We start from the raw sequence: 15,012 nt of genomic DNA on the forward strand, positions 1-15,012 counted from the left end.
AGTCAATATAACCCTCACACATCATCTCCATCCTTTATACCCCAACCCTCGATCTCTGAGATACCTATTTATAACAAAAAACAGACTTCCCACAGCTACCTGAAACATGCCCTCAGTTTCCAACAATCGGTTAATTCCTCAATATACAGTCTCCAGGTGTAGCCACAGTTTATTATAATCCCAAAACAAACAAACAACCTCGTCTAAAGAATGTTTTTCAAATTCATGTTTATTGTCTGAAAGAATCATTATGAACAGTGAAAACGACTTGTGAGGGAGGTAGGTGTTCTCTTACTCGCGGATCCATACTGCGCAGTAGTGTCGCAGGGCAGACTTCGGAAAGCGCGTCTTGGCTCGTGCACAGGGCGGCGCGCGATAAGAATCCGACAGTCGGGTCACAGTGTTGTAACGCACTGCCAAGCAGGAAGTTCCTTTAACTCAGCAAACAGTGGCTTATCACCAATGTCCTCGTGCCCCTTCCAGCGTGTACGCACAGGCGAATCAGCGCACCCATAATTATGTTTTCAGTTTTTTTTTTCCTTTGTGGATTAAAGTTGATTCTCAACGCTCCAGTGCCGCCAGTGAAGTCGGTAAGGTTTTTACCCACAGTATATTTTACCCAAACCGGCCATTTTGTTTAATGCGCCCTGAGGACCTCTCACAGAATAAAGTGATAAACTGTGAGAGGGAGCGTCGAACACTCAGGATAAATCAATCAGCAGCACATCGACATGTCTGCAACAACTGAACCGGCATCGATACTTGTGAGAAACAAAGAGAATCCTGTGCACATCTTGCGGTGCATGAATATTCGGCGCCTCCAAGCAGATAGGCAGCACGTGCCTTTTATTACTAAAGGCACTGATGTCTTCATCATTATCATCATAAGAAAAAGTATCTCATGTTAATCTCTTATCAGGTGGATTTACGGTAAGATTGGACAGTGCTGCATGGTCAATCATTTGCACAACAGCTTCGGTCTAAGGTTAGCACAAGGTATATTGGGGGGAAAAAAAAACTCGTTTCTCCCATGACTGTGAAATAATGTCAGTCTAAGGTGAGCGTAAACCGTGTCGAATCCAGCTAATTTCTCCCATGATTCAATTGATGAGGAATTAAGGGCGTTTTTTTTATTTTATTAGGGTTTACCAATTATTTTGCTAATTTCTGGTGCTCATCGTGAGCACACTGTGCCCACTCCAAAGCAATACATACAGAGTACAATGAACTCAAGTTCTCAGCGACATCACAGAAAAGATTCTTACATCCATATGATTTGGTTCAAAATAAAGGGACATGTCAATGTAATGACACCCTAATGATGCCAGAAGAGAGAATAAAGCAATAGTGATCCAAACACCATTATTTACCATTTTGATACTGCAAGAGTCTGGGGGATGTTCAAACTACCAGAAGCGCATTCGCAGAAAAACAAAGGGTCGTTACCAAAACACATGCCCAATTCCGCCAAAGGTGGTTCACTGGAACACCAAGGCTAGCAGATACCTTTTACTCCCCAATCTTTGTTGACAGAAGCAACAGTCACCAATGCAGAAATGTCTTCCCTGTTTGCCTCAGACCTCCTTCCTGTCAAATAAATGAATGAAGACTCCTAGTATCACCCCTTTAGCCCTAAAGCAAGTCTGATGGTCACAGATCTAATGATGCTCCCTGATGTGAGATACAAAGTGATTAACTGTACTACCTCAGCTTCCTGCAGCCGCAGTGTTGCCATACAAATAGGATGTGCACCATTATTGTCAGAAGTAAATCAGGTCATATTGGTCATGCACTATTCTTCAACATAGCATAAATGTAGAACATTAGGTGTAATAGAAAGGAGAAGGACAAAAGCCTGCATAGCAGAATGTTTTGAACCTTTCCAGCACTATTGTTCATTAGTTGAAATACAATAAACCGTAAAGGGGTTCTTGCACATACGCCCTTCAAATAAGCAGGAAGCATTTTCTAGAATGATTTCGCCTAAAAATCACGATTCACCACTTGCCAAGAAAAACATGGATGATGTTTAAGAAAGATATAAAGTTTACCAAACAGTACTCTCTGAGTAGGAATTTTATGGCTTATAAAATTACAGTATTGGAATCTGAGAAAAATATATAAATCTATCGCACAGTTTCACAATGAAATCCTTTTTCAAAAACATTTACACGTCTTTAAAAAAATGGTCAGGGTTTACAATAATACTCTTTTGGGTAATACATTTGGAAGTGTTCATATTGTTACCCCAACAAGTCATTCGAGCATAATGAAACACGGAATTGACCAATAGATGTGTTTTTCTTTGTGTTGCTTTGCCAAACTTGTTTCACAAAAATATACGAATCACGAGGCATTTCATATTTTTTGGCAAAGAAGTGAAACATCATATGAGTGATTCTGAGGAGTCTCTTTTGGTCGGACAAAGATCAGCCAGCACTGTAGGTGATCAGATGTGTCCACGAGCACCAGCCTCAGCAGTAACATCAATCCTCTTTTCCAAACACCTTCTTCATTAATCGGGAAAATGTTTTTTTTTTTTCCATTTTAAACTCCTTTACGGCCTACTTTTCCTCTTCTCTTCAAACCAGCTTTTGAGCATGTACACCTGCACAGCTGACACGACCACCATCACCACCAGGTTGATCATGGACCAGGTGTTCACCCGTTCGCAGTTACTTTCTTGGATGTTTCGGTCCCGAGCTTCAAATGCTTTCAGAAAGGTCTGCAACTGCACGCTTTTACTTAGCCTTGCCTTAACATTGTTCATTTTTTCCTAAGAAAAACATAAAAAAGGGAAGTACATTCTATAGTTTTCTTTGACTTTTTAAGGACAGTAACATCAAATTAAACATTGTATACAACCTAATTTGAAAGTCATCAGCAGGTAAATATTCAAAATAGAACAAACTACTGTCATGAACATCGTTACAGTTCCTGTTTCTGACTCTTCTATTATTAACATATACTTATTTTTAGAGTCTTTTATCTCTTTGTAGAAAGTATGAAATATTTAGACTTGCACAGAAATGTTGGTATCATGTCTGCTAACTATTTAGGCCGACATATTTCATTTTTCGGTTATGGAACCTGCTATAGCATTATGGACGCACACTGTAGTGGCTGACATGTTTGTATTGTTTTTAGTTATAGGAAAATATAATTAATATATGAATCTATATGCATTTTAAACGCCATATTGTTTAATCTTGTTGGTACTTTAATGCCTGAAAATACAATTAAGTAATGTCAGCACTAAATATATTTTCGATGTATTTAGATCTTCATCAATGACTTACTATTTTTCACAAAATGTAGATCAGTGACTTACGAGAACCCTGTTGAGAGCCTCCTATTAAAAAGTCTACAAGTTTCCAGTGCCTGTGATTTACACAAACCACTGTAGTCAGCAAATCACTGCTATTAGGTTAGTTGAGCCAAGCCTAGCTTATAATATGATAATACAGCATTGTAGAGGTGCGCTAAGTGACATTTTCGAAGGTTTTGAAGTTGTCCCTTAAAAAACAATTCAGAGGATGTAACTGTTCCATTACGAAATCAGTCATCCCTCGCCACTCTTAGAGTGCCATCCCCAATCCCCTTCGAGCTCAGGACCACCTGGTGAATCTCAGACCTCAGGACCACCTGGTGAATCTCAGACCTCAGGACCACCTGGTGAATCTCAGACCTCAGGACCACCTGGTGAATCTCAGACCTCAGGACCACCTGGTCAATCTCAGACCTCAGGACCACCTTGTGAATCCTGGATCTCGGGACAACATCGCAAATCCTCTTTTCAGAGGCTTTTCTTTCCAGGTACTCCACAGACGAAGAAACATGGCTAGGGCTCAGTTAATCTCAATGATTGTTTCCCACATTGGAAATCATCCATCCCAGCATCTTTGCCTTTGCCAAGGCCACTGGCATAGGTGAGGTTTGTAATTTGTGGTGAGTGCCTGACGAGATGTGCCATGAGGCCCTGGCACCTGATGAGCTCTGGACCCTGTTATCAGGGAGGGGAACATAAGCATCCGCAGTGAGAACAGTTCAGAGGCTCAGAAATACAGAAGATGCCGAGGGGACCGTAGGTATAGAATGATGGAAGAAAGGGGGTGGCACTTGTGGCCTTTAAATACTTTTTACCTCCTCCCATAAACATGCCTCAAATTTCATCGCTGCAGACAGTAAAACCAATCTTACGTTCAGGCCCATGGAGAGAGGGATTAAGCCACTAGCAGTTGAACAATATGAAGCTCTGGAAACAAGGCTCCGAGGGTGTTTATTCAAACTTTTTTTCAGAACAGCAACCACATGAAGTAGGGAGGGACCCTCTATAGTCAGTGCCCCTGGAATTATGTGACAGGGGAGGACCAAAGTTTGCGGGAAAGTTGATTAAATTACGCAGCCAGAAACAGAAAATTATGCAGCTTAACGCAGCACATTTTGTGATAGTATCGCTTCATTTATTATTTTTACATATGGCAATACTGTCTAAGCAAATATTTCACCTCATAAGTACCGGTTTAACAACGAAATATAACAATAAACAACTGAAAGATGACCAGTCGACCTTTGCAAAGGGCTTTCCACTGCACAGGAACACGAAATGCCAAATTTTAATAACTTTTGTTCTGATTGAGCTAGAAACATTTTTTTTGTTTGAAATCTACAGATTATGCAGCAGTTGATGGATTAAGTGGCAAATGCAGCAAATCCATAGTTATGCAGAAAAATTATCTGGAAAATGTCAGCATAACTTACATTTTACCCAGGACTATGAAGACGTCCATTAATCGTATTTGCCAATGCATGACTTTTTATCACGCACATCTGGGTTAAAACAAAAACAACCACAACATGGTACTTCAACTAACTAAGCTATACCTAGAGCATTCTGTATGTCACCCAGTAGAACTGCGCTGACCTTTAGCAATCTATCATAAAACATAATAAAGCACCTTATACAGCTACTAGCATTCACTTTACCTGCACTCGCTCCTGCAACCCTCTGGGATCTGCTGCTAAAATGCCAGAATACCAGGAGAGAGGCGTAAAGGCACCCAGTAGTCTCCCAGTCGCTCTGACAATGAAGGGATGCTGCCCACCGTCTGCCTTACCACAAACTATCGTTTGGCCACAGAGACACCTCAGATCACGGAGGCAAGAATGGCTGGAAAACAGAGATTGCTCCTACAGCTCTGAAAATTCTGAAGACTGCTCTGTTCTGAAATGGAATTGTCCACCTGCTGTTCTTAATTCCAACATTTTAGTTTAAGAATGCTAAGATCTGTGAAGCCATTTGTGCCTAGTTATAAATCTATGGCAAAATGACAGCTTCATATAATGATTTATCTTCTTCAGCAAACAGAGTAGTGAGAAGATCCAAGGAAAAATTAATTTGTATTAAAAGAATGTGATGGTCCCAACTGACTAAGAACATGGCAGTCCAGGAAACCCAAATTCTCCATGGCAAAAATGTTCAAACAAGTCCCACTCTGCCAAAGGCCACAATTAAAATGGGCATAGCAACTCATTTTGCTGTGAATGCTGATGTTCAACCCACTAATCTGCAGACTACTGGGAAATTGCCAGGGTGGCAGAATGGCCAGTCCGCCACCAGTTACCATTCTCTCAGCAATGTTTTGTGCTGCCACATTTACTTCTTTTTAGGTCAAGCATTGGAGACCTCTTGTATATACTTTAGTATATACTTCTATACTTCTTTGTGGTGTCTCTGCTTTTTCACTGGTTTGTTTCAGTGTCCTTAAAAAAATCCTTGCTTGCTAGTGGTCAATCCTTGCTCTTTGTCCCACCTTTTCCACAGCTGTACACTCCCCTGGAGCATGGCCCTAGTACTTGTACCCTTCCACTTGTGCCTATGTAGCATGTGCTTAGGGATTACTTTTTTCTTAGGCTAATAGCATTTGACCAGAGCGCTGGATGCTTCAGTGGCTTCAGTCTGATTCTGTTAACAGGGCTCTAGTCTATTACTTATTTTCATCTGCAGTCATGTGTGACTTTGTTTATTCCATTACTTACTGTCCCTCGCGCATTTTCTGTTCTTGCATTGCAAATGCTTGTTCCTTTTGTCTGTCTCTGCGAGCTCACAGGTCGCTTTGAACCGGCTGCTTATGTCAACTGTTATACTTTTTATTTTCAGTTAGTGTGGCAAGAAAACACTTATAGCTCTAACTCAAGCGAACTCGAGACCCATTGCAGTTCAAATGCTTGTTTGCTCAGCAGTCCCCAGTTACTTAGAGCAGTCTTTTGCAAGCTATTCCTAGCAACAACTTATCTAAAAAGTGGATGTTACAGCATCCGCTTTACAATTGCTAGGGCACGATGAGATGCTCCTTCTTATTTCCAGAAGGGTGGCACCGAAGGTAAGCACTGGGGCTTGAGCTCTGTAACTGTCTAAACACTCAGCAGGGGATGGAGGGGAGGATACACATCATTCACCACTTGGAAGTGAACTACAGTTGAGCGCGTGGACAGGACGATCAATAAAAATGTGGTGCACAGGTCATAGACCTTCCCTGCTACCGAAGAGCCACTGTGGCGGAGGCAGATTCAATTTCAGCTCCATTCTGCCTCTGCAGACAATACCGTTGGCCTCAGAAGTCTATCTGCATTTATAACACAAAATGTGACCACGGAGGCGTTTTCTGCCTTGCTGCACTTCTGAAGACAAGGTTTATTCCGTTGTTTGCTGGAGCTAATGAAACCAAGCAGACCAGGCGTCTGCTGAGGTCACTTGCAGAAGGATGCAGCTAAGCAGCGAAACCACATATTCAAATACTTTTTTTTCTAACAGAAATGAATACAAAGATGTATCTCGCAACTCCTGGGTCTGCTACATTTTTTCGTCTGATGCTTCAATATTTTCACGTTTTTTTAATTCTGAAAATGAACTGGCTTCCTGCATTACCCAGAGGCTTGTAAAGGAGCAACAGTTTGACCTGTGCATTGTCTAGAAGGTGTTCAGCAGAGATACACGGGAGATGTGACTGATCCTTTTTAAGTTCAAGGACCTTTTGCTTGAAAACCAAATATTCAACTATGCATGTTCATGTAGGGAAAATGCATTATAGCCACGTTATGGAGTTTGCTTTATGTAAAAGAAAGAATAATTTGCACGTTATAACACTAGTATTAGTGAGTGTATAGCCATTTAAAAGTGGACTTTTGAGAGTGAATTTCGTCATTATAAGTTGAACCAGAGAGGCAGGAGAGGCCTTGGGTCTAGATTTCATGTTGATAAAATTGTGGAAGTTCCTCACATGCAAAAACAGTAGCCAAACTGGTGACCTCATGCCCACACGATAATGCATCTAGGGAAAGCTGATTACGACATCTGTGGAACTGTAATGCACAGGTCCTTGACTCAGAAAAATAAATACATGAAATTACCTGCTGTGCATGTGGACTCTGAATGTTCTTGAGACGTGCTCACCACACCTCCATGGGAATGAAGATCAAAGGAGGACGATAGCCAGACTTTCCTCAACGTGTTTCATAGACCCAGGTATCTGGCTTGACCTAGCCTGGCTGGACATGAGTAGCTGACCAGCGAGAGAGAAAAATCCCTACAGCATCAAATGGGTAACTCTAACGCAAGCCACAGGCAGGAGGATATGAAATGGGGAATTTGTGAGTGTGGGGGGGTGCCCCTGGGGAACGGCGGTGAAGTGTTTTTAAATCATGGTTGACCAAGGGGGTGGACGTATCTAACCCTCACTTGGAACGTGAATGGCCTAAGGAATAAGATCAAATGGGGAGTAGTGGCGCTGTATATTAGATGGGTTGAAACGGACATTGTCTTCCTGCAGAAAACTCACCTGCTGGGGTCAGACTGTAGGTTCCTGGGATGGGGCCAATATATGTCCCTTGGGCATGCATGATTTTCTTGAGGATCGAGGGGAGTGGCGATCCGATCCTAACAAAAAAAAAATACCCACTATTAAAGTTACAAGGGTCTAGTCAGACCCGAGCAGTACTATCCTGGGGATACAGGGACCTAGAGAAACACAGGGGTAAACCCTTGTCAGTGTATATGCCCTCCTCGTCTGCAGAAGGATACACTGGAGAAATTAAGCCCAATGATATTGGAAGCAGGTGGATTTCAATGACACTACGGCACAGGAGCTTGAAAGGACAAGGACAGTGACCAATAGGGATCCATAACACACTCAATTACCCCAATTTGCCAGGATGCTGGGTCTCGCTGACCTTCGGAGACTAACACACCCTACAGATAGAGGATACTCATTCTTCTCTGGGGCACACGAAAAATGTTCGCTAGACTGGATTATTTGTTTACACCTGTGGGCGAAAACCTGAACGTCTGGGAGGTGGAGTACTCAGCGAGGGGTATTTCTGACCACTCACCACTGCTGATCACCCTGGGAGGCAACAGGTTGCAGATGAGCAGGCCGTGCTTCAGGCCACACGTGTCTCAATACCCAGAGATGGTGACACAAGTATCGCATGACTCCGACTGTATACTTTGAGGAGAACAAGGACTTGTTTGACTACTCTGTTATTGTATGGGAGGTCTATAAGGCGGTCCTCTGTGACAAAATACAAATGCCGCGGTGGATAAAAAAACGGGCTGCAGATGAAAAAGACTGTCACCCCTGAACAGCACATCCTAGCCCTGGGGTGGGAGGGGATAAAGCTGGGCATTAGCTCACCTGAGCCACAGAAAGGAAGGGGCACAATGGGTGAAAGAGCTAATTGCCCTGACTTGGAACTAGTGAGTGTTTTCCAAGGCTTGGCCATAGATGGACGAGCACGAAATGCAGCGGTTCTTGAGAATGCTGCGCCTCCCAACTCCGTCCAGGGAAGACGATGAGATGTTAGATGAAGACCTAGCACTGGAAGAGCTGGTAGAGGCATCAATGCAAAGCGAGAAAACACTGGGGCCTAATGGGTTACAAGTGGAGCTGTTCAAGAGATTGTCCGCACTGGTAGGCCCACCCCTACTACAAATTTTTGAAGATGCCCATACATGGGGGCTACCTACAGATCTCTGACATGCCCGAACGACAGTAATATATAAAGAGGGCAAGCTTAGAATGGAGCGTGTGGCCTATCACCCAATATCTATTCTGAACATTGAGGTCACATGATAGTCTACAATACTGACTCATAGGCTCAATAAAGAGATAACACTGCTCATTCATCGCGACCAGAGTGGGTTTAAGTCCCACAAATCTAACTGATAAAACCTCAACCTTACACAATTGGCTCAATGAAGTACAGGACATCAGGGCCCCGTTAGCAATGGTGTCCACTGATGCTGAGAAATAATTTGATTCAATCCAGTAGTCCTGTCTCTTTCTGGTCTTGAAATACTTTGAATACAGACCCCGCTTCTGCAGCTGGGTGGTCCTGCTGTGAGCAGAGCCCAGTCACAATCCAGGTGAACGGGGCAATGTCTGAGACATTGTTGCTGGATTCCTACATGGATGCCCCCGCTTTGCGCATTGAGCCCCTAGCTAGTTGGATTAGGTTACAGAGGGAATCTAATGGTGGCTGTGCCCTGGCGGGCTGGAAAAAGAAAACAATCTCTTTATATGCTGATGATGTCCCCCTTTATAAACTGGACCCCAGAAGGATCTCGAGTCCCCTTCAGGTGATTTCTAGAGTCTTTGGAGACTACTCCGGTTACAGAATAAACTGGGATAAGTCGGTGCGCTAGCAGGATACTTTAGCCGGTTGGGGACTGGGAGCCAGGTGACCTCTCAGGGTGGTAGTAGATAGCTTCAACTACCTAGGTATGTTTGTCACCACAAATCTAGAGCAATTCCAGAGGGAACACCTAGGACGACTGCTGGTGAACATGCAGAGTGATATTGCTGCGTGGCGTAAGCTACTGTTTGTTAACACTCCTTGGTAGAGTGGTCATTTTCAAAATGAACACTCTACAGAAACTCCTATATGCCATGCTAAATACGCCCTTTCCGATCCTGGAATTCTCCTTCAGCAAGACTTGATAGAGAGGTGTGATTGTGGTTGTGGGACAGAGCAGCCCCCGGATAGCCTTGAAAACCCTCTATCAATAGGTTTACAACCCAGGCATCGCACTTGCACATCTGAGGGCCTGTTACTGGGCCTCCCAGCTTCTGAGCATCAATGAATGGATTTACGCCCTGCACAATCGATGACCTGGCAGCCCAACTGGACAGATGTGCCAAGGTTGAGCTCACCTTGAAGCATTATTTTTATGGCAGGAAAGGTAGAGCAACCCTACCGGCACCCGCCTGGGCAGCCCTCAGTGCGTGGGACAGAGCACGGCCCCACCTGGGATGGAATAACAGGGTCATGACAGAAACTCCACTATGGGTAGGGTCTATATTGAAAGAGGTGCCCAAGCTACAGGGTTTTTCTAGGTGGGCCTTGTTTGGGATCTCTAAGGGTAAAATATGTTATAGAAGACCGAGCTATCTGGTCATTTGAAAGTATTCAAGAAGAATATGAACTCTCTCAAACTCAATATATATATACAAATACACCCAGCTCAGACATGCCTTCCATGCCGAGGAGGCCGACTGGGAGAACCAGCCTGAATCGGCTCCCTTAGAGAGACACCTATTGAGAAGCCCACTGGGAAAAAGAAAGGTATCCTCAGTGTACAAAGCTATAATAAACAACATTCCTAACAATCTAGGAAATTTAAGACAGGACTGGGAACGGGATGAATGTCATTAGAGAATGTGGAGTCTGGGACTTGTCCGATGCACCCCCATGAAGTAGCCATTAGGGCGCTGTTCCTTTTGATCCAACTCAAGGCACTGAATAGGGCCTACCTGGAGAGTGCCAGGCTCCATACAATGGGGAAAATCCCCACACCCAACAGTCTAAGATTCTCGGACACCATGGGTTTGTTCTACCACTCAGCGATACTGAGCCATAATTTTGCAGAAGCTCAGTGACATACTAAACAATGAAATACTGCCAACCCTCAATTTGTTCTATTAGGAGTCTCTGGAAATGTTGAGCTCCGTAGGAGAGGATTGATATTCTATTCACTAAAACACATTGTAGCAAAAACAGACATTGCTCAGAGATGGAGTTCGCCCACCTTACAAACCAAGACCAAGTGGATTGCTGGGAAGAACACCTGTATGGGGGACAAAAAAGTCCTTCTACTAGGGGGTTGCCCTAGGAGGTTTGATAGGATCTGGGGCAGGTGGAGGGAATATTATGGACTGGTACCTACAGGCTCACAAGCCCTCATGCACGACAGGGTAGATACAGACTCATAGTGCAGATATGACCTGACTCCCAGCAAGGGAAACAGGGCCAGGCTAGAGGAGTAGGCGCACAGGCTGCACTCCTCAAACTGCAGAAGAAGCTGCTGATTCCTGAGAAGGATGGCCCCCTTTTCGACCACTGCAGATACTCACCTCTTATACACACTTATTCTGTGATATTCCTGGATGCTATGGTCTGTGTCCTGTTTTGTGCTTACTTTGTTCATTTTATATTTAAAAATGCCAATAAAAACAATAGTAAAAAATAAGCTGTCTTGCAAGAGTAATAAATGGCCCAGATGTAGAAAAACCCTTGGAGATAACAGCACCTAAGACTCAGAACAACTTCAAAAGCCAGTAACGTAATGCTCCGGACTCATATAATCCCATATATCACCTTAGTATGGGGGTTGTCAATTTTCCCTTTGGGAGTCATATAGACAGCTGGTTACGGGCTCAAGCATGAATCAAACTAAGTAAGAATGTTGTTTGTAGTCGTTATTATAAGGTTATCTGTATATGAAACTGCATATAGTCTAGCCGCAGAGACTGGAGCTGCACTCACAAGTCATACATTGAGAATTTCTCCTAGAAAAGTTTGGACTGATCCTTAAGAAACATCTGTGGAAATTCAGCAATAGCATCAAGAGGCCTCCAGTTCTTGGAAGAATTAAGGTTGGAAATCTAGGAAGCAGAGCAGACCAATGGCTAAAATCTAGGGCCTACCAGTATAGGCAATGAGACGTTCAAGATAGGTATGTCACCCTTTGTTGGACTTTTTGCCTTATGCAGGGTCATCCCCAGTCTTTTTCCCTCCTTCCACCTGGTTTTTCTGACCTCTCACTGTTGGCTCTAGGACTCTGAGCACTTTATCACTGCTGACCAGTGCTAAAGTGCAGGTGCTCTCCCATCTAAAGTTGGTATGATTGGCTTATACCTAATTGGCATATTTAATTTACCTATAAGTCCCTTGTACAGTGGTATCTCTATACCCAGGGCCTGTAAATTAAATACTACTAGGCCTGCAGCGCTGCTTGCGCCACCCACTGAAGTAGACTTTCAAACCTGTCTCAGGCCTGCTAGCGCAGGGCCTGTGTGCGCAGTTTTCTGCCACAGGGACCTGGCATCTAAATTTACTTGCCAGGCCCAGAACTCCCCTTTTACTACATGTAAGTCACCCCTAAGGTACGCCCTAGCTAGCCCTATGGGCAGGGTGCCATGTATGTAGAAAGGCAGGACATGTGCCATATTGCATGGCCTGTCCTAGTAGTGACAAACAGCCTAACTTGGTGTGCTGCTGTGAGTGCTGCCTTCTCATAGGATTGCATTAGAAATGCCTTGCCTTATGTGTAAGGGGTATTGTCTGATTTATGAGGGGTAGCGTAGGCGTGTTTGGTATGGTTGTGATGGTGATAATAAATACTGCTTACTGGTGTGGGTGTATTTTTTATTACTATCACAGAAATGCCACTTCTAGAAAGTGCGCATTTATCTGTGCTTATGACTCTGGTGTTTTGCAGCTTGACTCCAATCTACGTCTGGGCAGAGTGACAGTTGGGGCTTTGTGCATATTTTTCAGACAGCCTGTAACAGGGAGGGTGGAGGTGTCACAGAGGTGCATCTGCATACTGAATAGTCTTCCTGGGCTGAGAGAAGGGAGAGGCGGGGCACACCTACATTTGTAAAGGCTGTGCCCTGGCCTCACACAATAGGGTCGTTAAACCCCCACTGATGTTTGGAGCCTGTGCTGAAAGGAGAGAGGGGGCACTCCCAGAACCAGTTGTAACTGGCTGGAACCTCCTCTCCCTACCATTGTAAAACACTGTAAGAACTGACTATAAGTACAGGGGAATTTCCCCCACAATTTGAACATTCTTGGAACTTGAAACTGGACACAGAACCCTGATGAATGGACTCACCAGGAAACCACCTTAGACTGCTGCTGTTGTGCTGACCTGTGACCTGCCTGGTCACTAGGAGGAACTGCCACCATCTGCACCCCTTATGCTAGCCTGTAGCTGGGACCACCAGCCCTGTGCTCCTTCTTGTCCTGCTTGCTCCCAGGGGCAGGGTGCTGTGGCCCCTGACCCCTGCAACGATCTTTACATCTTTGCCCAGAGCGCTTTGGAAAACGGCACTCTCCTAATTTCTGGGAAAAAGATCATCGCCGCGGCCCGGGCTTTAGATGTGCCCTAGCGCTTTGAAAAGCGCCTTAATTCTGCCACAAATCACCGCCGCAGCCCAGGCTGCAGATGGGGCCTTAGCGCTTTGAAAAGCACTTTATTTTTGCTCCCCGATTCACCGCCGCAACCCGGGCTGTACAGGGGGCCGTAGCGCTTTAAAAAGCGCCCCTTAATTGCTGCCCGAATCACTGCCGCGAGGGCGCGCTCCTTCTAGTGCCCCAGGGCACGAGAAAACCGACGCTGAAGAATCAGGAGCAAGCCTGCTCCTAGCGGTGCCCCCGGGGTAGGGATCGCTCCGAGGAGCGCCCCCGGGGCACCGGCAGGCCCGACCTTGGGCCAGCGTGTCGTCAGAGCAGGAGGGAGAGGAGGACGCCTCTCCCTCGCCTGCTCAAGCCCCGGAGGGCTCTCCTTCAGCGTGCGGGAGGGGCAGCAGCCTCATCGGAGGCTCGCCCGTGCCGCGGGCTCTCTGGTGGGCCCCCTCGTGGGCCGAGGGCAGTTGTGAAGGGGTCTCCCTCCGTGGAAGGGCCGACGAAGGCCCAGGGAGACCCCAGGAGTTTGCGGTCCCCGGAGGGGCCCGTTCACAAATCGGAGGGGGAGCGTGGTGCCCCCCTCCTTACTCCCAGGATTTCCCTGACCTGGGCCCCCCTCGAGAGGGCCGGTGGAGGCCCGGGGGGCCCCCAGTGATCACGGGTCCCAGAAAGGGCCCGTCAGGAATTCAGAAAGGGAGCGTGCCGCCCCTCTCGGTCCCCAATACTCACAGGAGGCCCCCATTTTGCGCAGAGGAGCGCCGGGGGCCCCATTGTTCGCCTTTTAGGCACTGGAGGTGCCTTTATCAAGCCAGGTACTGTTAAAGGAACAATATATAGAACATACGTTTTTACTAGAGACTTCTCCTAATTTATATATTGCCTACCTGTTTTTGATGGTGTTACATATGTGTATGCAAATGTTCCTGTTATGGGCATGACATGCTAATATGTTTTTCTAACTTGCCATATGTTTTCTAATGTTCCTACTATGGGCGTTTTATGATATTCTTATGACAAGTGTTCTAATGTGATAACGTGTTCCCTGACTACTGCTTATGTTGCAGAATACTGAGTAACCTGTGTGTTATGTGTGACTACTGCTAATTTGCGAAGTAACTAATGTGTAACGTTCTGACAACTGCTAAGGTAGCAGGATAGTACTGATATGTGATGTTTGGTCTGATAATTGCCTTGTGTACAATACAGTATATTTTCATATAATCTGGTGTTGTTTTTCCTTTGTGGTGGGGATATTGCGTCACATGTGTTGTGTGTGTTGTGCAAACGCTTTACACATTGCCTCCAGGTTAAGCCTGACTGCTCGTGCCAAGCTACCAAGGGGGTGAGCAGGGGTTATCTTGGACGTGTAACTCCCTTGCCCTGACTAGAGTGGGTAAGTTCTGCCTGGCTGAGGTGCATACCCTAGCCAACCAGAAACCCCATTTCGAACACCCTTTTATCAAAAATTATTATTTTTTGCTCCCAAGAGAATGGCACTGACATTTTTCACATTCTACCAGATAACAGTGTGTCTGAAGTAAT

At 45.1% G+C, this 15,012-nt stretch overlaps 1 protein-coding gene across 1 annotated transcript in view; it reads right to left on the minus strand.

Moving 5' to 3' along the window:
• Positions 1-211: 211 nt before the first annotated feature.
• Positions 212-15,012, minus strand: part of TMED5 (transmembrane p24 trafficking protein 5) — a 39,779-nt gene continuing 24,978 nt past the window's right edge. Inside the window, exon 4 of the mRNA XM_069232373.1 lies at positions 212-2,776. Within this exon, the coding sequence (XP_069088474.1) occupies positions 2,558-2,776 (219 nt within the window). The 3' untranslated portion in view covers positions 212-2,557. The remainder of the gene's footprint in view (positions 2,777-15,012) is intronic.

The sequence above is a fragment of the Pleurodeles waltl genome, chromosome 4_2 (assembly GCF_031143425.1).
Source record: "Pleurodeles waltl isolate 20211129_DDA chromosome 4_2, aPleWal1.hap1.20221129, whole genome shotgun sequence".
Taxonomy (NCBI): Eukaryota; Metazoa; Chordata; class Amphibia; order Caudata; family Salamandridae; genus Pleurodeles; species Pleurodeles waltl.